General features: G+C 34.9%; 1 protein-coding gene across 1 annotated transcript in view; it reads right to left on the bottom strand.

Annotated features, from left to right (window-relative positions):
* Positions 1–25,858, bottom strand: part of LRP1B (LDL receptor related protein 1B) — a 1,835,261-nt gene that overhangs the window by 174,537 nt on the left and 1,634,866 nt on the right. The window contains exons 68-72 of the mRNA XM_055574440.1: positions 22,858–22,964; positions 15,545–15,674; positions 13,763–13,869; positions 13,290–13,422; positions 5,526–5,648 (exon numbers count right to left, since the gene is read on the bottom strand). Coding sequence (XP_055430415.1) covers positions 5,526–5,648; positions 13,290–13,422; positions 13,763–13,869; positions 15,545–15,674; positions 22,858–22,964 — 600 coding nt within the window. The remainder of the gene's footprint in view (positions 1–5,525; positions 5,649–13,289; positions 13,423–13,762; positions 13,870–15,544; positions 15,675–22,857; positions 22,965–25,858) is intronic.

Here is a 25,858-nt window from a genome sequence, read left to right as displayed (position 1 = left end):
CTGTAGGCAGTTGGGAAATGCATTAGCACACTAAGACCCCTAAACTTTGTTTCCATTAGCTCATGGTATCGGAATGTGGAGAAGCAAACCTATAGCTCTCTCTCCTGACTACCTTCATAAGGCATGTAACTGGTCTGTTATCAACTGCACACAGTTGATATGCATGGTTTCTCTGAATGCATGGTTTCTCCAGCCCTGCAGAGCCCCTTAAACTGCTGCTGTAAAATTGCTCAAATCTCACATTATCTCATAGTTTTCTACAATAGCTTCCAGAACTCTGCTACTATATATTCACATTCTTTTTTAAAAAATAAACTAAAACAAAAAACTGTTATTTTGAGGTCCATGCATTTGGTTATTTTTTTTTTCTTGCATTAGTTTCTCATCAATCTTATAAACATCACCCCCTTCCAATTCACTGAGTTTGTAGCACCTTTCCTCACAGTTCCTTCTCTCTATCCAAATTATTCCAGCCTCCGAGGTGACATCAAAATCCATATGAGAAAATCAGCCAATAAATGCACCTCTTAGCTTCCTGAATTTTTCAGACCACATATTTTTTTACTTTAATCCAGCTAGGCCACCCATTCTTCTCGAATGTTGTGCACATGGGTGGGCTTCAACAAATTTATCTTAATTCAGCCGATGACAGTTCCTATTGCTTGCAGATAAGAAACATTTACTGATATAGCTCAAGGTGTTATTTCCAATTGCTTCATTTATAAAGCCACAGATTTTAATGATCCAAATTCAGACCACAATCTTCAATTATCCAACTTCTTAATTCAACCAGTCTCATTAAGGACACTTTTTCAGTCTTACCTGAAACATTAGTCCCTTGATATGCCTAACTCTTCCCTATTCAGCAATGCCTTTTTTCTTTTTATTTCCCTTTCTGCTGACATTAGATTCCAAATTCTATTTCTTTTTATGATTTTAATAGCTTTACTGAGGGGTAATTTACATTCCATAACATGTAGTAGTCATTTAAATATACCATATTCTATTTCTTAATTTACTTATTTGATATTGATAACCTATTATATTTTGGACATGTTTCTAAGTACTAATACTTAGTCTAAATGATCCGCATTCTGGCACTTTTGCTTTTATCCGCCTTAATTATCTAACAGAATCCCTAAACTTAGGTAAATGAAGCCATCTGCTATCCCAATGTGTGCATTTGGGAGGCCTAGGAATGTTGTAGATAATCATACTGCAATGCTGACTGCTATCACAAATATGAATATTTATCAATGCCAGATAGGCCCTGAACACTACTTGGAAATCACTCATTTATATCTATATTTATATTTTTTATACATAATGTCATTCATACCCTTTGAATCAATAATGATTCAAATCTATGTTCCTTTCAAGTCTCCCTACCACACCAACCTTTCACATTCTATATATGAACATGCTTCCTTACTATACACAAATAAATGGAAATAAAAAGATAAAAATTATCATATCATTAAATATCAGTCCATCACCTGCATATACATATAGTCTATCAACTAATTTCAAGGGGTCACTTTTATTGTTGTTCAGTTGTTAAGTCGCGTCCAATTTTTTGCTACCCCATGGACTGAAGTGCCCCAGGCTTCCCTGTCCTTCACTATGTCCTGAAGTTTGCTCAGATTCATATTCACTGGGTTGGTGATGCTTCTAACCATCAAATCCTCTATTGTCCCCTTCTCCCTTTTGCGTTCAATCTTTCCCAGCATCAGGGTCTTTTCCAATGGTTCAGCTCTTCAAGGGGTCACTGCTGCTGCTGCTGCTGCTGCTAAGTCGCTCCAGTCGTGTCCAACTCTGTGCGACCCCATAGATGGCAGCCCACCAGGCCCCGCCGTCCCTGGGATTCTCCAGGCAAGAACACTGGAGTGGGTCAAGGGGTCACTACCCTTATATAAAACTGATTGCTTTAACTTGCTCTGAAACTCAATTTTCCCTGCCTCTTCTGGAACCATTTCATCTTTCTTGTAACATTTTATTACCTTGGTATTTTTCTTGTCATACTTCATTTTTTTTTCTAATCATCTTGTTATTACTCACCTGAGTCTCTTCTGGCTACTCATATTTATTTAGATGTTTGGTGGCCCTTGATATTCTATCTTAATTCCTTTCTTTTATGTTTTACTCCCTCTCTGCCTGAATCTTACAAATTCCATAGAATTTACTACTACATTTTCTGCTGACCCTCACATTTATATTTCTAGACCAACTCTTTAAGCTCTAGAACCAAACATCTAGCATCTCCTTGTGATCTGTACTTAATGTCTCCTCAAGTACATCCAAGCCAGACTTCTAATCTTTACTTGCAAAATTTCCTTATCCTGTGTTTCCCAGCTATTCAAATGTACAAGCAAAAACAGCCTATAAATTACACTTGCCAACTTCCTCTCTCTTTCTCTTCCTATGTCCAACCCATTATTTAATCCAATCCATTTTGCTTTTTAAATCACAATCAACTTGTGTATACTTTGCCATCATGTGCTGTCATTATCTTAATCCAAGCTACCAGCATAGCTTGCCTTGAGTTCTGCAATTGTCTTAACTATTCTTGCCTCTATCTAATACCTGTGAAATAGAAATATGACTCTATGCCTCCTCTACTTAAAACTCTATAATATTTTCATTTGGTTTCAAGCTAAATCTAAAAATCCCTCCCCAGACTCACAAGGTTTCAAGTATCTCTCCTGTTAGTTCAGTTTTGTCCACTATCTACCATGCTCTGTATTCTCCAAGCACACATATCTTTCAACTCCTCTAGTAAATTGTGGTTTGCTCTATCTCAGGGCCTTTCTACATCTTGTTTCCTTTGCCTAAAATACTGTGTCATCCATTCCCACTCCATCCCTTTCACCAACTTGGCAGCTATAAATCTCTCAGACTCAAACTCAATGTTACTTCTCATAAAGTGAGACTGAATAAAACCCTATATAGACTAAAACTCCAAAATTCTATATTTGTATAATTTATTATACTTCTTTCAGCACATAAATCATAGTTTATAACTATGTATTTTGTGATCATTAATATTCCTCTTCCACTAGATTCTCAGCTTTGTGAAGTAGGGTCCATATCTGTTTCTCTTATCATTATATCACCAAAAATAATCATTATCTCTAGTTTGAAGTGAAGTGAAGTGAAGTGAAATGAAGTTGCTCAGTCGTGTCTGACTCTTTTCAACCCCGTGGACTGTAGCCCACCAGGCTCCTCTGTCCATGGGATTCTCCAGGCAAGAATACTGGAGTGGGTTGCCATTTCCTTCTCCAGGGGATCTTCCCAACCCAGGGATAGAACCCATGTCTCCTGAATTGCAGGCAGACGCTTTAACCTCTGAGCCACCAGGGAATAAGCCTATCTCTAGTTTAACAGCTATTAAATGAATGAATGAATGATACTTTTCCCCACACTGTTCTCTATACCTATGGTGTATTTTAGTCTACTTCTTTTCCTTCTCTTTCAGGCAGAGTTCATTTTATCCCTCTATGTCTTATCTTTATTTAATTCTACTATTGCTTGAAATATAATACCTGGAAATTATTATTTTAGAACCAGAAATTGATCTCCTTGTCAAAGAAACCATATTCTGTTTTTATCCCAATTACTTAGTACAGTCCCCATCACATAAAAACTTGACTCAATGTTGATACTTATGATTGAGGAGAATGCAAAAACATTCACAGTATTAAGCTGGATGTATTTTACAAGTTTTCCAACAGCTGTGCAGCATGTCCTTTAGAATCACTTCCTGGCCCTGGAAATGGATCTGCAGGGTGTGATCTGGAGCCCCACATGGTTAATTAGTTTCCAAACAAATCCTATTCCACTCACTAGTTTTTGTGCTGAAATGGAATACAGAATAGAGGGAAAAAATATATTTTATTAAAAATAATACTTTCTGGCTTGTATTGGTAAACTCTGAAATCTTTTTAAATTTGAAAAAAAATTCAAGTAAAACACTTGAAATATTTTCAAGTATTGTGATTCAGAAATAATACTATCTCTGGTGATTCTCTAGAATTCACTCTGTAATATTATGTGGAAGAACTGAAAGTGAAATTTAGTCACATTACTTATCAGGAGTACCTGTAGAGAACAATTCTCCAAACACTATCTTTTTCAAGTTTTAAAACATGTTTAAAATAAAGCCACCTCTTTGTTTTTGAGCTTTTTATTCAACTGAGTCAATATCAACATCTATAAAAAATTAGTTTAGCTTGATTTACCAAATAGAACACGGAATATAAGTACATATATGTACATATAAGTACACATATTTATGCTATGTTTTCTTTAATTCACCTTATGTGGATATTTATATTTATATCCAAAGCAGTAGCATTTTTCTTTAAACTAAAAGTTAAATTTCCTTTTTATGTTGACTAGAAACAAAGAATGACATTAAGAATGACAATATTTACCAAATACATAAAATTGTTTAATTTGGTGATCTAAAGCTATGCATTTAGAGTTGTTGATTGCATAATTATGCTTGTGACAAATGTCAGTCAAAAGTAACTTGAATTTGAATTAGAAATAAATTTTAAGATTTTTCAGATTTAAATGTTAAATAACTCCTAAATGTAGTTATCTGCCTAACTCTTGTAACAAGACAGATAGATGATTGATAGGTAAATAGATAGATGTGAAAGAGTTAGTTGCTCAGTCACATCTGACTCTTTGTGACCCTAAGAACTGTAGCTTGCCAGGCTCCTGCATCCATGGAATTCCCCAGAGAAGAATATTGGAATGGGTATCCATTTGCTTCTTCAAGGGATCTTCCTGACCCAGGGATCGAACCCTGGTCTCCCATAATGCAGGCAGATTCTTTACCATCTAAGCCACCTGGGAAGCCCCCAGATAGATAGATATAGATAGATAAAAAGATAGATGTGTGTGTGTGTGTGTGTGTGTGTGCATGTGCGTGTGCTATCTCTTCAGTTGTGTCTGACTCTTTGTAACCCTATGGATTTAAGTCTGCCAGGCTCTTCTTTTCATGGGGTTCTCCAGGCAAGAATATTGGATTAGGTTGCCATAGATAGATACAGATAAATAGATAGATAATATCTGTATATCTCTATGCATATTTATCTCTCTTCTCTGATAACCAGTCTCAGTAGTGGGTGATTTGTGAAAGTATGTGATTTTATTATGCACATTTTTTCCATATTTATTTGTCAAAAAAATTGTTTTAACCTAAAACATCAATTGAGTATAAAGCTTAAGTCTTTATATGAACCTTGCTCAATTCAAAAGGTGAACTACTCTAAATCCTCCTAGACAGTCCATAATCCGTCTTTTGAGTAGTGTTGACATGTGCAAGTTCAGATTTAAGAGGGCTCTCAAAGTCGTAAACTCTGAGGAGGGTTATTATTTGAGCAAAAGCTGTATCTGTGGTTTCACGTTATCTACCTAACCCCGGGATGGCAGAATTTGCACCATATCATTGAATCATGCTGGTGCACTACGTCAGGGGAGGAGAGTACAATCTAGAGCCATGGGAAATGCCATACCACACATGTCAGGGGCTTCATCAGAGTTGTCTCCACAGTCGTCTTCTCCATCACACACCCAGAAATGCAGTTTGCAAAGTGAATTGTTGCAAAGGAACTCATCTGCTCTACATATATTTCCTCCTTCATTTTAAAACAAAAGACAGATATACAGCATAATTAATTCCAGTCAGCAAAACACATATTCCTCTAATTCTTAGCACAGTAAATGTTTCTCACTTCCTGATTTTTTTTCCTATAAAATATTATACGTCCAAGATTTTTTAAAACGAGACAGCAAAAGAGACACTGATGTATAGAACAGTCTTATGGACTCTGTGGGAGAGGGAGAGGGTGGGGAGATTTGGGAGAATGGCATTGAAACATGTAAAATATCATGTATGAAACGAGTTGCCAGTCCAGGTTCGATGCATGATACAGGATGCTTGGGGCTGGTGCACTGGGACGGCCCAGAGGGATGGTATGGGGAGGGAGGAGGGAGGAGGGTTCAGGGTGGGGAACACATGTATGCCTGTGGTGGATTCATTTTGATATTTGGCAAAACTAATACAATTATGTAAAGTTTAAAAATAAAATAAAATTTAAAAAAACAAAACAGTATTCACTGTCAACTTTTCAAAGCAATCTTATATTACCCTCACATGTATCATATTGTCTTTACAGAATATTGAGAATAAGAGTATAGAATGAAGTTTTCTTTTTAAAAATATATTTCTTGTTTTTTATTTGGCTGTGCTGTATCTTAGTTGCAGCGTGTGGAATCTAGTTCCTTGACCAGGGATTGAACCTGGGCCCCCTGCAATGGGAGCATTGGGTCTTAGTCACTGGACCACCAGAGAAATCACTAGAATAAAGTTTTCTTAAATATAAATTTCCTTCCATTTCACATCATTTCTACATTATTGAGTGTAAAGAAACTTAGGTTTTAAATAGCACTAATTTTCATTACCAAAAATTATGCTCTTCTGGGAAGAAAAGTTACTTTAAAAGTGATTTAATAATTCATTTGTATCTGAAAACTGACAAACTGCATCATTTAAACCAGAAAAACCAGTAAAACATTTTTATAGTCATAGAGAAACTACTAATTTCATAACAATTAGAAGTTGGTGGGTTTGATCCCTGGGTTGGGAAGCTCTTCTGGAGGAGGGCAGGGGGACCCACTTCAATATTCTTGCCTGAGAATCCCAGAGACAGACGAGCCTGGCGGGCCACAGTCCATAGGGTCACAAAGAGTCAGGCACGACCGAAGCAACTTATAATGCATCCATGCATGCAGAAGTTGGTGGTGTGATGGAATACTGTGGTGTGTGCTTAGTCACTCAGTTGTGTGTGACTCTTTGCAACCCAGGAACTGTAGCCCACCATGCTCTTCTTTTCATGGGGATTCTCCAGGCAAGAATACTGGAGTGGGTTGCCATGACCTCCTCTAGGGGATCTTCCCAACCCAAGGACTGAACCCAGGTCTCCTGCATTGCAGGCGGATTATTTAACATCTGAGCCACCAGGGAACTAGTTATTCTTATAAACACTGTACTATAGAATACTCTTACGAGCATTTTAAATTTATTTTTAAAGAATATATCTTTACTTTCAATTTAATTTTTAATTTTTTGGCTGTACCACATGACATATGGGATCTTAATTCCTTGACCAGACCAGAGATTGAACCCACACCCCCTGCTTTGAAAACTCAGAGTCTTAACTACTGGGCCTCCAGGGAACTCCTTTGTGAGCATTATTAAAATATTTGCATTCTTGCTTTTTTTAAAATCAAATAGAAAGCAGCAAGAATACAAGGGCATTTGAACTTTAAATTGAATACATCTACCACAAGTAAAGAACACAGAGTACAAATAAACTTTCGTTATATATGTCTAGATACATAGCAATATATAGCAGAAACAGCAATGGTTAGGGAGTTAAGAACTTGCTTTGTTTTGCTTTGGAAAAGTGTATTAATTTCTATGGAGCTTAACATCTTCATATGTTACAAAAGAGGTATGATTAAATTTATAAGATCATATTTTCAAAGAGTACCTGGGGAAACAACACAAAGAAATTTGATGAGAATGTAAAATGAAGATAAATGATTGCCTTCAGAGACTTATACTACCAACTTAAATTTCATATATAACATAAGAAATAGTGCTTCCATATTGGCAAGATTTGATGGTTGAAGATGTTGACATGTTAAAAATGGATATGTTTGTTTATTAAAACATAGAGCTGCAGAGTGGTACTGCTCATCCTTGCAAGCCTAGAAAAGTCCAAGAAAGAAGTATTGTTCATCTTGTGGATGTACTTTAGAGAGAATAATAACCCTAAGCTTGTTAGGGTCAATAAGCTCTTACTCTTTTGAGCTTTGACTTGCACACAAATCTCTAGTAATTCACTTTCAGTAGCAAAGATGTACTTTAGGAAATGGGGACAAAATCAGATTTGGGTTTTAGAATGACAACCGTAGCTACAGTGTGGAAAGTTTAAACATGAAAACAGGGAGAGTAAAGCTAAGACAAGAAAAAAGACCAGTTTGAAGAAGGCTTGCAGTCAATCAGAAAAGAACTGATGGTAACTTGATTTAGAGTAGTTGTTGATATATTTGAGAACTCTTCAGGAGGTAGAATCCTCAGGACCTGATGTCAAACTTGATGAGGGGTAAAGGGAGATGAGTAGTCAAACACAGGACTCAATTCTTTGTTTATTCAGACCATTTGGTGAGTGCTGGCATTGTTCAATAAATAAAAGAGCATAGCATTTGGATCAGTATTAGTGGAAATAATGACATAATCCATTTAAGTTATTAGTAAGACAAGGATTTGGTGATATTTAATAGGCTAGTGGATAAATGTGTCCAAAATACAGGAAAGGTTTCTGACCTGTAAATGCATAGTTGAGAATGATCAGAATATAGATGTTACTTGAAATTTAGAAGATAATACAGAGGAAATTTGCATTGAAAGATTAAATGAATAAAGCAAAACCTACAAAAAAGACTGAGAAGTAGCCATAGTGGTTGGAGAAATATATGAAAACTGTTCAAACAAGAAGGTAATAGTTAGCACATATAAATAATGCTAAGACAGTAGATTTAGTGAAGGTTGGTGGGTTTAAAGAAATGTTTGCAGTTGGTTATCATATATAAAGAAGTAATAGCTCTGAAGTTTGGCATTAAAGGGAAGGAAGAAAAGAGGAAGTTGGGTAAGTCAGACAGCTGATTGCTTGTATGAAGTAAAACAGATATCTGAACAGGTATATAAATGCTTCTGAGAAGAATTCAGCAAATAAAGTAAGGTTGAGGATATAGCAGAGAGAAAAGGTAATTCATATAAGTTCTCTGAGAATCAAGAAAGTGTGAAGGATTTGAGATCTAAAACAAGTAAAAGGACTATCCTTAGACTGGAGATGAGACAAATCTATTTTAAGAGAAAAGAAGAAGGGCTAGGCATAAAAATAGGTAGCTTAATTAATTTTGTGTCCAGATGTTAAAATAAGCTCATGATTTTTACTGCTGCTGTGAAGTAGAATGTGAGAAAGAAAATCAACTTTTTAAAAACCTGGTAGGATTAATGGTAGAGAGAGATGATTAAAAATATATAGGTAGAATGCTTAGAATCTTGAGTGATAGTTCAAGCTGAGACCAAGAATTTATAATGCTCTCAATCATAACTGTTCTAAGTTTTCCTACAAAATACTTGACAGAACTGGTACAGCTCACAGTGACATCCTTGAGCACTAACAAACTCTAAGATACAGATAGATTCAAGTCCTTAGTGAGTTCAGCATGATGAATTTCACCATGAGTCTTCTGACAGTTCAATATCTGGCATTGGGATGCCCCTTTCTTTCAAACACTTGCAATGTTCAACTATACATGCTCAGAAAAGTCAGACATGTCTGACTTCTTGAGACCCTATGGACTGTAGCCTTCCAGGTTCCTCTGTCCATGGTATTTTCTTGACAAGAATACTGGAGTGGGTTGCCATTTTACTCCAAATGTTCAGCTTTAAAATGCCCTAAACCTTAAAATAATCTCAATCATCAAAATCAACACAAGAAAACATATTGTCATTTAATAAGTGTCTGAAAACAGACAAAAAAAGATAGCAAGAACAGTCTTTAGTATTAAACACATGAATAGTGGTATGAGGTAAGCATTGGCTTAATTCAGTATCAAAATTCACAGGATATGAAATAGAGTTGTATTCTTTCGGAATAAAGATTCTAATGACTAAATCTCATCACATTTTCCATTCTAAAATGGATGAAATTCAAACAGAATTTGTGAACATCCTTTGATTGTTCAAAAAAAAAAAAAGAAAAGATTGGTAGCACACCAGTTTTGTTAAAAGGAAAAATATGAGTTCCCAAAGGTATTGAATTAGATAACATTATAATTGTCCCCATAAGAGTGTCGGACATTGCACTATTTTTATTAAGAAGAAGAGAAATACATATGAAATCATAATTATAACGCAAAGGCAAAGGTTTTATGATAATTTACTAAAGGATTCCCATTGTACTAGGAACAATTTGCATTTTAAAAAAACACATTAAGGGGTTCCAAGATATCCTAACTTAAAAAGCCTATTGTGAGATGGCAGGAAGCACACATAAACAATTTAAAATAGGCATAATTTAAAGAGATTAATTGGATTAAAATTCCAGTTTCCTAGTCATGTTCTTGATCAGCTCAATGGGAGGTTATTAGAAAAATAGAAACAAGCATTGTAATTAGCAATAACCTATGCCTAAATTTAATTGAGCTCTTGGCAATTTCATAGAAATCTGGACAAATATATCATCACAGAAAATAAGAATCAAGAGTTCTCATCTTAATTAAGGTTGAGATAAGCTTAAATGTATGATGAAATTTGATAGCTTCTATAATTAGAAGCTAATAATTGCTAAAAAGACTATCTTTTCCATCAAAATTGGTATAAAGTGTAAAGTTTGAAAGCTCAGGCCAATATAAACACCAAATTTCCTTGGGGCAACATGTTCTACCTTTAAAAATGTGAATGCTGCTTTTAATTCCATAGTATTGGGGGTTTCTTTCCTTTTAAAGTAAACCAGTAAAATTGATTCACAAGGTAAATGCTACATGTTTATCCTGTAGCTCTCTTACCTTCAACCTCTCAACACTTAGCCCCTGCTAGCTCATGTGTCTATATTTAAGATGAATGGAAGTAACATGTAACAGAAGAGATGTATATTCTGGCATTTTATTTCTTCAATGTCTTGAAGTGCTTTTATCCAATACTTAAACCAATTCCTGGAAGCAATCAAATGCTAGAAATTTGAACTTGGTCATATCCATATAGGATCAAACCACCAAGATATTTCACTGAAATTTAATTACCTGGGAGCAAGGAATCCAGGAAATGTTACATGCAGCCATAGAGAGGGGAGAGAAAATTTGACATATTTCTAAATGGTTTAATTCAAAGTCCTCAGCTCTGTTTTTTAGTCAGTAAGTTTAAACATTTAATTGAACCATTTTAAAATTGAAAGTTATCCCAGATTTCAAAAGCTATGTTTAATGTTTTACTTTAATATTTGATTTTTTAACCTAGAATTCTTTGTTTAAACACATTTGTATGAAATCCAATATTTAAAAAGTAACTAAATTCTAACAGAATTGTCCCCCACTCCGTACCCTCCCAGGTACAGATTCACTCTCTAGGTATTTCTACAGTTCTTGGAGAACTGGGGCTGGGCTTGATAGTATTAAAACATGAATATAGAAACATCCATGGAGATAAAATAAGAAACAAGATTTCTTGCTCCCCATCATCTCAGTCAATTCTCTGTGCTATTACATAGTTCAAATCTTATTACCCTTTCCTTTTTTAATATTAGAAAACTCCTCAAAAGCCTTGGAAAATGCCTCAATATGTGTAATATTAAAACTAAGTTCCATAGCACGACTTTTCAATTACTTGTGGCTCCTAAATGGATCAAGTTTCCCTCACCTTTGTGACTATGAACATAATGATCCCACTGCCTGGAATGTATTTCCACATTTTGTTTGTACAGAAACATATTCCAACAGGGAAATTCAGTCAAATGATACAGAAGGTGAAATGGGATCATTCTCTTAGAACCCTGGCTGCCAGGTTATGATATTTGTATCTAATCAATAAGAGCTTTGAGTGAAGATTGACATAACCAGAGTTACACTTACATACGATGAACATGGCAGCAGTGAGCAGGATATTTTGGTGACCAACTGGGTCACCAATAAGCCTACATAGGAAAAATGAGGAAAAGAACAGGACTAGTGAGTGGCTGAAGCTGAGGGGATGGGATTTATTCATGAGAAAATACTAAATGATAAGAAATTTAATCTTGGACTTAAAGTCCTCGACTATGAGTTTTTGGTCCCAGAATGTTCACAAAGTTTGCTTTCTTCAGAGTAATCAATTACAGACAGCAAGTGTGAGAAGGTAAGCAAAAGTAGAAACAGCTATTATGGAAGTTTAATCTTTTATGATTTTCTATAATGCACTTCAGATTCCAAATAAGAACTAGGGTTTCTTCTGCTGATATAATAATACTTTATCAGATTTGGAATAGAAATGTAGTAAATCATAAAGGTTTGATCTAATATTAAAGGAGGTAGAAGATATTTTTCCTTGACTGATTAGATATTTACAGGAGTAAATATTTTAGATCCATTTAAACTTTATAAACAGAGTACCTGTTCAAATGCTTTATAACATATATCAATACTAACATCATCTCTGTTGATGATGTTTCAAATATTCTAAAATGTAAAGTTTAGAGTATCTTATAAGTAAAAATAAATTGTGTTAATCAATATATCTAACATTATGAAATTAATAAGAATGCTATAATTCATGGCCATTTTAAGATTCACCCTACAATTTCTTTGCTTTCCTCTTGTTAACAGAAAAATAGCAATAATTTAATGTGGTGATTTGCAACTAAAAAGTTATATGTCAGGAAATATTTTCACATAACTAGAAAAGAATGATGCTATAAAATAAAAGTTTCTTCCAGACTTCAAATAATGTAGGTCGTTTTCTCAACCATATGGCAAGAAACAAATTTGGGGCCCAACGTACAACCTATCTATGATCTAGCATATTAGCATGTGTGATATGATATACCATATGTTGTTTCTATTCTTTTAGAAACAAGGCAAGCAATGTGGGAGAAAAACGTGCCCAGAAAATACTTCGGTAGGAATGGCTATAGGGGCTATGTTCCCTGACCTCTTCTCACATTTCCATCCCTGATCCAGCATCTAGTCCAATGTCATACTCATAATAGATACTCAAAAAACACTTGTATTTTAGTTGTGCTTGTTATATGAAAATGGATTTATATTCTTGTCTGAAAATGATCCAGATTTTGCTTATTTAGAACACTGTATTATGTGTTGAGAGGGTTTCCTGGTGGGTCAGTCAATAAAGAATTTGCTTGCAATGCAGGAGGCAGAGGTTTGATCCTTGGGTCAGGAAGATCCCCAGGAGAAGGAAATGGTTACCCATGCCAGTATTCTTGCCTGAGAAATCCCATGGCCTGAGGAGCTTGGCGGGCTACAGTGCATAGGGTCGCAAGAGTCAGACACGACTTAGAGACTAAACCATCACCGCCATTATGTAATGAAATTAGAAAAGGAGAATCATTTTAATTATCTTATCCGCTGCCTTTAGCACATGATGTAAATATTCTGCACAGCATCTTAACTGCCATTCTCTTATTTGTAGACACACATATGCAATAGTACCTTACCTCTGTCACAGTTCTCTTCGTCACTGCCATCCACACAGTCATGAATTCCATCACAAAGCCATCTAATTGGAATACAGTGGGCTTTATTTCTGCATCGAAACTGATCTTCCTTACACTCAGTCACACAGTCCATCTGTTCAAATACAAATGGGGGCTGCAGTTTTAACTACTGATAATGATATAGTCACAAGCAAAGTAAACATGCAATTGACAATATTGGAGATTTATTATGCTGTGTGGGCTTCGTTTTATTTTTAATTAATGAATATCGCCTTTGCAAAGGACAATACAGTTTGGTCAATGGGCAGCATGAAGATTCAGGCATTTGCTGAAATTACTGTATTCAGTGTTCTTGTCTTGACATTTTAGACAGTGCTAAGAATCAAGATTCTGTCTCTCTATTGCTTATTACATTTGCTTTCTCAAATCTAATTCACATAATTCAGAGATTTTAATCAAAAGATAGATTTTACCTCATCTGAACCATCAGCACAGTCATATTCTCCATTACATTTCAAAGATGCTGAAATGCATCCCCCACTGGCACATATATATTCACTTGACGAGCAAGTAGGAGAAGCTGAGTATAAAGTTGAGATTCAGATTTAGTGAACAGAATGAATGTTGATAGATAAAAGCATAAATAAGCATATGAAAATTACAGATAGTAATGAAAATAGCTTATACTGAATTATATTCAACATCTGATATTAAACACTGACTTAAAATGAGCTTTACAATATTTTTGTACTGTATTAAATATACCTCATGATGTAATGGTCTGTTCATAAGTATTCAACTCACTAAAGAAAAAAGGGCCGGGGGGGTGGGGGGAACCTCTCTATATCTTCTATTACTTTGTTGAAGAGTTAAATATATTCTCTTATAATTTTGAATCTATTTAAAATACAAAAACCTCAAATTATTTTCAAAATTGTAATAGGATTTAGTAAACTTTGAGGATATTATTAATATATGCATTGTATAAAGCTAAAAGTGAAAATCTTGGCATGGTCTCATAGACCCCATGATATCTATTTGGCTATTTTGAAAAAAATATCATATTTATATAAGTTTTAAGAAGTCTTTTTTTTTTTTAACTTGGGGTTTTAAATATGAATGTATGTATAATTGGCAAAGTCTGTAAAATTTGAAGCAATTCTTTTATGACATGGAAATATTTTAAAATTGTAGATAAATAAGTTATAGCCAATACCTGATGTAATTAATTAACACAGAAATGATGATACCTTTCCATGTCGAGGGGCTTCATTTGTTAAGCCTGCATTCAAATTCTGGGGTTCTTGGCCTTGTATTAGATCACTAGGTAGCCAAATATACTTACATAATGGCTTTGTGGTTTAAATTGCTGTGTCCTGGGATGCTAAAAAGCTTTTCCCTTAGCTTTTAATTCCTTTTAATTGGCAGTGGTTGCCTAGGGAATCTGTATTAATGAGTCTGGGACTATGTCTGAATTCAGTAAGAACAAAGATGTGAACAGTTAGCAATGTGGACCATGGGCATGGTCCTGGGCTATTAGTAAAGTGTGTGTGAGGTATCTGCAGTTCTGACTTAGTCCCTCAAAATAATTATTACACTATGAAACTACTTATAACCATATATATATATGTGTGTGTGTGTGTGTATATAATATATTACAAAGTGATCTTCCCCAGTATTTTTTCCTGTAGAATAATGCTATTAAAATTCCCAAGTATAAAAGCTAATTTTATATATATATATATAAATATATATATATATATATATATTTATATTTAAAGTGATGTTTAAGGAATAGCAATGTATGAACTGGGTATTTTTCCCCCTATACTCTTATTTTGAATCTTAATTTTTATTTTGGACCAAGATGTAAAAGAAATAATACACCTTCTATATTCTATTTAATAATCTTAATTTCTGGAATTGAAACCTGACTTTTATCACACTTATAGTTTCAACCTTTTTCATTCCACTATCTTGGAAAAACAACTCCAAATGATATAGAAAAATATAGAGATCAGAAAATCAAATTTAGGGGAGTAATGCTTGTATCTGGAAATAATATCAATCTTGCCTAACAAAACACTTTCAAAACATACAAAAGGCACACCAATTAATTTATCTACAGATATTTCAGATTATTTCTTAAAAACAGCAAAATGTGCATTATTTGCCACTGTTTTATACATATCTTTGCTGAAATTTAAATTGAGTTAAAACATTACTTAAATGAAATATTGTCTCAAGCATTTTACCTGGCTCACAGTTTTTCTCATCTTCTCCATATTTACAGTCTTCATGGCCATCACATTTCCATTTTGCTGATATACACTGACCATTGGAACACTGGAATTGATCTTTGGAACAACTTGTTTCACAATTTCTCTGACAAAAACAACACAAACATAATTAAAATTAAAATTTCAGATAAATGTCTTCAACCCCAAAAAACACATACAAGAATCTCAGATGGTCACACTTAAGCTCATCACTATAAAACATTATAATCATTTTCCAGTTTCATTTGTCTCTATTAGTCATAATAAAAAAGAGAAATATAAAAAGAACATAAATCCCACGGCTTCATCACATAATAAAGTTGCTCTAAGTGGATCATACTCCAAACAGACAGTTATGGGGTAATGCAATTTTAATAGTTATAAATGACAATGAGAAATGTCAATAACCTCAGATATGCAGATGAAACCACCCTTACAGCAGAAAGCGAAGAGGAACTAGAGAGCCTCTTGATGAAGATGAAAGAGAAGGTTGAAAAAGCTGGTTTAAAACTCAACATTCAAAAAAAGAAGATCATGGCATCCAGTCCCACCACTTCATGAAAATAGATGGGGAAACGATGGAAAGAATGACAGACTTTATTTTCTTGGGGTCCAAAATCATTGCAGATGGTGACTGCAGCCATGAAATTAAAAGACACTTGCTCCTTGGAAGAAAATCTATGACCAACCTAGACAGCATATTAAAAAGGAGAGACATTACTTTGCCAACAAAAGTCCATCTAGTCAAAGCTATGGTTTTTCCAGTAGTCATGCATGGATGTGAGAGTTGGACCATAAAGAAAGCTAAGTGCCGAAGAATTGATGCTTTAGAACTGTGATGCTGGAGAAGACTCTTGAGAGTCCCTTGGACTACAGGGAGATCCAACCAGTCAATCCTAAAGGAAATCAATGTTGACTATTCATTGGAAGCACTGATGCCAAAGCTCCAATACTTTGATGTGAAGAACTGACTCATTGGAAAAGACCCTGATGCTGGGAAAGATTGAAGGCAGGAGGAGAAAGGGACGACAGAGGATGAGATGGCTGGATGGCATCACCGACTCAATGGACATGAGTTTGAGCAAGCTCTGGGAGCTGCTGATTGACAGGGAAGCCAGGCATGCTGTAGCCCATGGGCTCACAAAGAGTTGGACATAACCGAGGGACTGAACTGAAGTGACAATGATGATTGTGGGGAAATAAAAAGGCTAAAAGATATTTCTAATCAGTATAGCCAGTTCCTTGGGAATGGGGTGGAAAGATTAATGTGAAACAAGAAAAAATCCTAGGGTAATTCTGTCTTGCATCAACAAAACTTCCCCTTGTGTTATTTTTTTCCCCTATCCCCACTTTTCTCCCTCTGTCCTTGTTCTTTCATACTTTGCTATTCATATTCCTTTTCCATTCTTCTGATATTTGTTCTTAGAGAACTGTGAAATGAACTGCCAGAATTGTCATTTTTGGCTAGCTAGCATCCAGATTTTATTTGGAAATCAAACAAGATAGCAGTGATGCCTTTGGGGGCCTTTCAGTTCTTTATATGAGATCAATGAAAGGGAAATTAGAAATTCACTTTCCTTGGGTCTGACCACTCTGGTTGAAATGGGATGCTCCAGTGAAATGTCTTGCTGAGATGATATTTTTCTGTTGTTTAGCAATTTCTTTTGTTGCCAAGATTTACTTGTCTGTTCTTTTCACAAAAGGTGCAGCACTCTTACAGCTTGTGAAACTTCCAGTGAATGAAGCATAGGAACTGTTACTCCCTGCTTTTTCTCAGTTTCATCCCATGTAAGAAATAAGAGCTTATTTTCTGAATTCCTATAGTTTTCTCTTTGCTGATGACAGTTTAATTAGACTGCCTGCTATATAACTGATTTTTTTCTTTCCTCCCCCCTTTCTTTTCCCAAGTATTGAAGATTTACCATTTACTAGAGTTTCTTAAATAGTAATGTTGGTAAAACTGGCCAAGTGTTACTCACTGTGATGTCAGACTCTTTGTGACTGCATGGACTGTAGCCTGTCAGGCTTCCCTGATTGTAGCCTGTTAGGCTCCCCTGTCCATGGGATTCTCCAGGCAGAATTCTGGAGTGGGTTGCCATTTCCTTCTCCAGGTGGTCTTCCAACCCAGGGATTGAACCTGAGTGTCCTGCAAGAGTTTCTTAAATAATAACGTAATGAAAAGGATGATTCCTCCCTGTATTTGGTAAATTCAGTTCAGTTCAGTTCAGTTCAGTCACTGAGTCGTGTCCAACTCTTTGCGACCCCATGAATCGCAGCACACCAAGCCTCCCTATCCATCACCAACTCCCGGAGTCTACCCAAATCCATGTCCATTGAGTCAGTGATGCCATCCAGCCATCTCATCCTCTGTCGTCCCCTTCTTCTCCTGCCCCCAATACTTCCCAGCATTAAGGTCTTTTCCAATGAGTCAACTCTTCACATGAGGTGGCCAAAGTACTGGAGTTTCAGCTTCAACATCAGTCCTTCCAATAAACACCCAGGACTGATCTCCTTTAGAATGGACTGGTTGGATCTCCTTGCAGTCCAAGGGACTCTCAAGAGTCTTCTCCAACACCACAGTTCAAAAGCATCAAGTCTTCGGCTCTCAGCTTTCTTCACAGTCCAACTCTCACATCCATACACGACCACTGGAAAAACCATAGCCTTGACTAGATGGACCTTTGTTGGCAAGGTAATGTCTCTGCTTTTAAATATGCTGTCTAGGTTGGTCATAATTTTCCTTCCAAGGAGTAAGCGTCTTTTAATTTCATGGCTGCAATCACCGTCTGCAGTGATTTTGGAGCCCCCAAAAATAAAGTCTGACACTGTTTCCACTGTTTCCCCATCTATTTCCCATGAAGTGATGGGACCATGTAAACTCATAGAGAAGACCAGCAATTTAACCAACAATTTCAATAAAATATACTGTTAAAATAAATGAATATGCTTTAAAAACATGAGTTCATAAGGGTTTTAAGAAAGACTTCACAGAGGAATTTTAAACAGAATGAAACTAAGAAAAGATTTTTCACACATAAGGATAAATAGAAACGTGATGTATCCAAGGGGTGAGCTATGTAATGGTGAATGACATTGGAAAAATAGCCCATGTACTGGTCATGAGGAAGTAATTTCAGATTTTGTTCACCACTTTCCTTTTCCATGTCCATTACTGTACCTGGGACATTTAAGAAGTAAGTATTCCATTAAAATTTGCTGAATAGATGATCGAATGAATGAAGTAGCAAATGTAGAAAATGAGGAATATATATTAAAATATTATGTAATTTATGGCAGCCCACTCCAGTCTTCTTGCCTGGAGAATTCTATGAACAGAGGAGCCTGGCTGGCTACCGTCCATAGAGTTACAAAGAGCCAGACATGACTAAAGCAACAGCATATATGTACCCGCACGTATACACAGGATAGAAATAGTGTCTATGAATCTAGAACCTAATATCATGCAATGATTATAATAACTGCTCAGTATAATTTGTAGAATTAATTAATGTTTTTCTCAGCAATAGGGCTAATTCAAGTAAAGGAGCTCAATAGTCAGTGACACTGTTCTATTTGTATTGATAATAACACAGAAGGTAATACTTCTAGATATTTTTTCTACCATCAGAAGAGTTTAATTTATAATATACTGCATATAGTTGATGCATGTGTCTGTGTCTATATTTGTGGGGTTTTTAATCATTATCTTAGACATCTTAAAACACACAGAAAAACAGAGAGAACAGAATAATAAAACCCATGTGCTCATCATGCATATTTAACAATTATCCACACTTAGCTATTCATGTTTCATAAGCCTCTCTCCCAGTTTATTTATATTTTGAACTTTAACATAATGACAATAGCTTCAGAAAATTAATACTATGATGGTATTAATAGAAATTTTTAAAGTTATTCCCATTCCATTTTAAAAATTTCCTAATTTTCTCAACTGTAGAAAAATACTGTTTGATAAAAGAAAAATCTAAAAGAACCTATACATTGAATTTGATTTGAGTTTCTTTTAATGTATAACTCTTTTTTGAATGCCATTTACTACTTGGGAAAAACAGGTCATTTGCTCTATAGAATGTCTCACATTCTGAATTTGGCTAAGTAAATACTAAAAATTCTAATAATAATAATACTAGAAATCTAATAAATAAATACTATTTATTAGAATTATAAGTAAATACTTATAATTCTAACTAATAAAGTTACTTAGAAACCTCCAAAGTAACAATTGAGCTTTTTCTTTAAATATTATTATCAACTCATATATTTGTATACATTATTATATTTCAATACATTACAGTCATTTTTTATTTTCTTTCTAAGGCTCAAATTGTCCCTTTTGTATGTAGAAAACCCTGCAATTTTGCTCCTATGTATTTTGGACACTATCCCAATAGTCTTGTTTTCTGGCTTTACAAGATGTTAGTGGCTCATTTTGTCAATTTCCATTCACAGATCTAGAATTAAACATTTCTCAAAGGAGTTTTGATTCTGTTAATTGGGTAATGTAGTTAGAGGTCATGATATGAATGCTAGAGATAGTCTTTAAAACTGGGATGTCATTGGTTTTAGGATTTTTCAGTGGCAGAGCCAAAAACATATTTTTAAAAACAGAAAAATAAATCAAGATCTCAAGCTGATACTTTTGAATTTAATTACAGGGTTTTTATTTACTTGCATTTTTTCTACATTCATATCTCCTTTATTTTACTTAAAAATTTTGAGTGTTAGTAATTTTAAAATAATTTTACATTGGAACTATTGTACTCTCTAAGACACAAATTTCAAATCAGCAAAACCAATGTTATTTAAAAAACACATGTATGAATATAATTTAAGATTCTTTTGCATTTCTTTTGGTTCTTACAATATGTTATACTGGACACAGAGGTCAAATATATTTTAAATTCACTTTAAATAGTTCTTCTCTGTGTTTGCCACTAACCTGATACACAATTACATTGATCCAAGTTTTTGATTTATTGTTTTGGCTGAAAATTAACAAAGTAATTCAGTTAACATTCATACAAAAAGTAATCCTTACAATTTTCTCTTTTGTTCCCAGTATAAGAATATCCTGTATGTAATTATGCTTTCTAGCCATCTGTTCAGCTCACTTTTTTGTTTGTTGACAATGCAACCCGTCATTCTAGATTTTATAAAGGAAACAGAAATCAACTGCCTGTAATGTTAGCCACTTAATTACATATAGACAGTATCAAAAGTCCATAAATGTAGAGAAAGACTACCTTTAAGAGAGTTAATTTCATTCCCTAGGGATATTAGCATAAAAATATATGGATAGTGGAGATATATTCAGCCACCAAGAATTGCATCCATTAACTTACAGCATGAGAGAAACAGCATGGATAAGGATGTCTACTTTCACATGAATAACATTTAGAAAAAAGAAGTGTTTAATTTTGTTTATGTATGTTGGACATCTAGTGAAAAACATGCAAGATGAAATCACAAGCCTTCAGTAATATATCCCCACCTTTTGATGTTTCACAATTACATGGTACTGTTGGAATATATATACATTTTTAAAGAAAACAAACACAAAACATTTTAATGGTATGGAAGAATTTATATGAAATATATTTTCCTGATTGTGAAAAATTTAATAAAATTCTGAATAAATATAGATACTAAGTAAATATGTAGCTGGGAATTGTAAGACTTTAACTTCTCTGTGGATTTTTAAAAATTTTGTTTGACTTGTTTTGTGACTAGCCCAATCAACAGAAGTAATATTTTTCACCTTCTCCTAAGAGACCTTTGCAGCCTCAAGTTTTAAGGTTTCAGACCTTCAGGTGAGAAATAAAGTGCATTAGGTTCCAAAATCTAGACTTGTACATGATTAGGGGGACTTTTCCAAAATAGTGAGAGAATGGAGAAGAGTTGTCCAATCTTGATAAGACTCCCTGAAGGTTGGGGAATATCTGGTTTGTGTGGATTCTATAACTAGTAGAGACCTTCAGGGTCTTCTGAAGAGGCAGGTAATCAGTAGATACTTAAGGAAGCTGAACTTGAAACACAGAAATCTCCAGAGCACCTGGGAAGATTCTTCCCAAGTCGATAGTCAGTGGAAGGCCCTTTTTGAGGATGAGTACATATTTGTGTCAATCAGAGTAGCAGAAGTCTAGGCAGTCATTGTGTGTCAGGAGGAGCCATGGTGGCCACTGAGGACCAGAGACCTTATTTTCCCTTCTGTGGCTGGACTTGATTGTACAAGTGCTGCATTCCTGATAGTAACATGAAAAATCACTAACTGAGAAAACCATGTAAAGTGACTATTACTGTGTGTCATGTATTATTTTTTAAAGCATCACGGAGTAATTAATATCTGAAACCCCAATACACAGATGCATAAATGATAAATTGTGTGAAGGTTTATATAATGTTAGCACAACCTGAGATTACAGAATTATCCAGAGAAATTCTGAACTTCTTTATTTTTTTTTAATTTTATTTTATTTTTAAACTTTACAATATTGTATTAGTTTTGCCAAACATCAAAATGAATCCGCCACAGGTATACCTGAGTTCCCCATCCTGAACCCTCCTCCCTCCTCCCCCCCATACCCTCCCTCTGGGTCGTCCCAGTGCACCAGCCCCAAGCATCCAGTATCGTGCATCGAACCTGGACTGGCGACTCGTTTCATACATGATATTATACATGTTTCCATGCCATTCTCCCAAATCTCCCCACCCTCTCCCTCTCCCACAGAGTCCATAAGACTGATCTATATTCTAAACTTCTTAACTGTGTGTACATAGAACTTATTATAAATGGATTGTGAGTCATCATCTAGGCAAAGCTAAATCTGGGTTTCATAAAAATTGATGACCCACATCTAAGTCTGTAAGACTATATCTACTGAAGAAGGAGTCTGGGGAGAAGAAACTGTTTAAAATGCATAAAAATATTAGTCCTGGCTATAAATACTGCAGCAAATTCACGAACAAATTCACAGATGGCAAAGGCATCAGCTATAGGGAATAGGGTTTCCAAACATCTTATTCCCAATCCAGCCATTCACTACTTGAGGTAAAACAGACTATAAAATTAACTGTCAATAGTAGCACAAGAGCTATTCCCTGTGCTGGATGTGTGCAGCGCAGAGCATAGATATAATACATATCTTAGTGTGTCAGAAGCAAAGTGCATTCAAAGCTGTCCCTGTCACACTCATTGAATGGAATAATAATTATGAATGAAATTTTAAGGAACCACTTTATTTTTTGTTTGATTTCTCAAAAATGCCTACCTCATCCGAGCCATCTGCACAATCAAAATCTCCATCACACCAAAACCTTGAAGAAACACAGTCCCCGTTGGCACAGAGAAAATCTTTCAGTGTACAGGTCTGTGGCTCTGGGGACAGAAAAATAGCACAAGTTTATTCTATTACATGCAACTTCATTCTAAAATTTATATGACATACCACGTGAGGTAGCATTAAGAAAAAAGAAGTTAGCCAGGCAGAACCAATAAATTGTTTATAAAAAAAAAAGAGAAGCATTTCATGAAGCATCTGTGGTATATAATATAATGATTTTTCAAATTTATTTTTGAAGTCATGAATAGAAAGTGGCATTAGATACAAATTGAAAAAAATGCAAAAGATAAATAGCTTACTGTTTAATGAAAATCCAGTAGCAAAGTAAAAGAAAAGGCATAAAAATCTACATATTAAAGTAAAACAACAATTTTTCCAGTTGAAATTCTAAATCATATTATGCATTTACTTAAAGGATGCAAGACATTTTGTTACTCTCTATGGGTACACAGGACTATTTATTAACTGAAGAGTCTAAACTTTGGTTCATGGCTTTTTATTATGTATTCTAATGACTTTCTAATTCTTTATTCAGAGCTCCTAGAACTAAAAGGATATGTGGGGATATTATTGGACATGATTGAAGGAGATTCTTTTTTGAAAACTGCCTATTTATTTATGCAGTTATTTGCTTATGCCTTAACCTCATTTACCTGCCATTTCAGATAATTTGCTAACTGTTAATTTAATTATGCTTCACCATGTTCCATATAGGACCTAAGCCAAATATTGTGACTTGTTATTTGGCTCAACTACTATGCGGGATATGTTTCATTTGGACAATGAAGCAGGAGTGCAGAAATTTTCCCTAACAAGTAATCAGTATAACTGCTGACTGTCACCTCTTGCTTGGTTTTGATTCTCTAAACAGAACTGATATCTGGCATGATGAGAGACCCATTCCCCCTCTCATTAACTGTATTTACAACGGTCCTGTTTCACACACAATAATATTCTTGTTCAGGTAAAACAGAAATTGGCAACAGGAATAAAATTTAAAGAATATTCATATGAAGCATAATTTCTACATAAAAATTGTGCATAATTCAGCCTGTATTTAAATATCACTCTATGCAATCACTCGGGTTCTCACTATAGGGTAACATATGAATGTTTGATATCATGAAGGCTCTTACATTTCTATATAAATATCCCTTCTGAGAACACTGGAAGAACTTTGAAAAATGTAATATGTATTGAACATTTTGTTCTGCTCTGGGTCTTTATTTTAAAAATGTGAACTTCTGGCTATGAATAAGATAAGATGCTTATCAATAGAATGAAAAAGAGCCACTAAGTGGAGGGTCTCCCTCATTTTTAAATACTCCTTTGTTTAGACAGCATGACAAGAACAGTTTCTCTTTTAGTCTTTGTACTATATTCATATATATGACACTTTAATTTTAAAAACAACTTAATTAATAGTAATATTAATAACTACAACAATAATAAAAAAAAAATACCAGCTACTGAGTGTTCATTGAAAGGACTGATGATGAAGCTGAAACTCCAATACTCTGGCCACTTGATGTGAAGAGCTGACTCATTTGAAAACACCCTGATGCTGGGAAAGATTAAGGACAGGAGGAGAAGGGGATGACAGAGGACGAGATGGTTGGACGGCATCACCGACTCAATGGACATGAATTTGGGTAAACTCCGGGAGATGGTGATGGACAGGGAGGCTTGGCGTGCTGCAGTCCACGGGGTCACAAAGACTGGGACATAACTGAGTGACTGCACTGAACTGAACTGAACTAGCTACTGATATTTTGTTTGCTGTTAGGCACTAGGTGAAGATAATGCCAAATAGTTGAATTAGCTCATCAGTTAATGTTAATAATTCTGTAAGATAGGTTGGTTTCTCTGGTGGCTCAGACGGTTAAAGAATCTGTGTGCAAGAAGGAGACCTGGGTTTGACCCCAGGGTCAGGAAGATCCCCCAGAGAAGGGAATGACATAAGGTAGATACTATTGTTGGACCCTTTTTTAGATGAGTAAATTGAAGCAGAGAGAGGAAAAAAACTTACTCCAAATCACCCAGCAGGTAAAAGAGCTAGTATTAAACTTGAATCTAGATAACCTGACACCAGGATCTGTATTTTTACTGCAAAGCCATATCATTGCCTCCCATACTACTAAGGAAGTAATAAGTGTTCGCATATTACAGGGATTGAACACTAAAGCCCTTGAAAAGTCAAGTTAATTGTCCAAGGCACACAGCTAGCAATGTCGATTTACTTTACAGTAATAATAAAAGAAAACCCTTTTCCTCTTTGTATCCACCCATGCTGAATCTGTTTCACTCTCTTTCCATTTGCAGACACACGTGGTTTTATTCTCAGGGAAAATAAATTCTAGTAAAATAAATAAATAGATGCTCAATTTTTGAATAATGGTGAATAACATTGGATATTAAATACTAAACAGAGTGCATTTAAAATATATTATATTTAGATATTTTAAAAACAGCAGTACAATCTTTAATTTCATGATTTGAAGGTATTGAAACATGATAATTCTTCCTTTAATATTCTCATTTGCTTTTATTCTAATTAAGAACAAGTGTGTTTATCATGTTAGCACATGATAAACAGCAATGGCCTCACAGGCTTTTACACACTCTGCTATGGGCAGGACTGGATGTTGTTAGTTCAAGGTTATAAATAAAATTGTATAGCCAGTAGATCAAGGTATTTGCCCAAAAAATCCACAGAATATTTGATCTATAGAGGCTTGCTTTAACATTTTTAATTATTCTGTTCCAATAGGGGAGTAAAGGAACTGAGAGACTTGCTTAGAAAAGCATTTTTCAGTACAAATGGAAATTCTGTATGTGCTACCATGTTTTTTAAAAAATGCCAGAAAAAAATAATCCTGAATTATTTATATATACACAAATGTCATCAAGGAGTGGGGTAGCTAATGTG

Source organism: Bubalus kerabau, chromosome 3 (genome assembly GCF_029407905.1).
Source record: "Bubalus kerabau isolate K-KA32 ecotype Philippines breed swamp buffalo chromosome 3, PCC_UOA_SB_1v2, whole genome shotgun sequence".
Taxonomy (NCBI): domain Eukaryota; kingdom Metazoa; phylum Chordata; class Mammalia; order Artiodactyla; family Bovidae; genus Bubalus; species Bubalus kerabau.
This window is presented reverse-complemented; position numbering and strand designations above follow the sequence as displayed.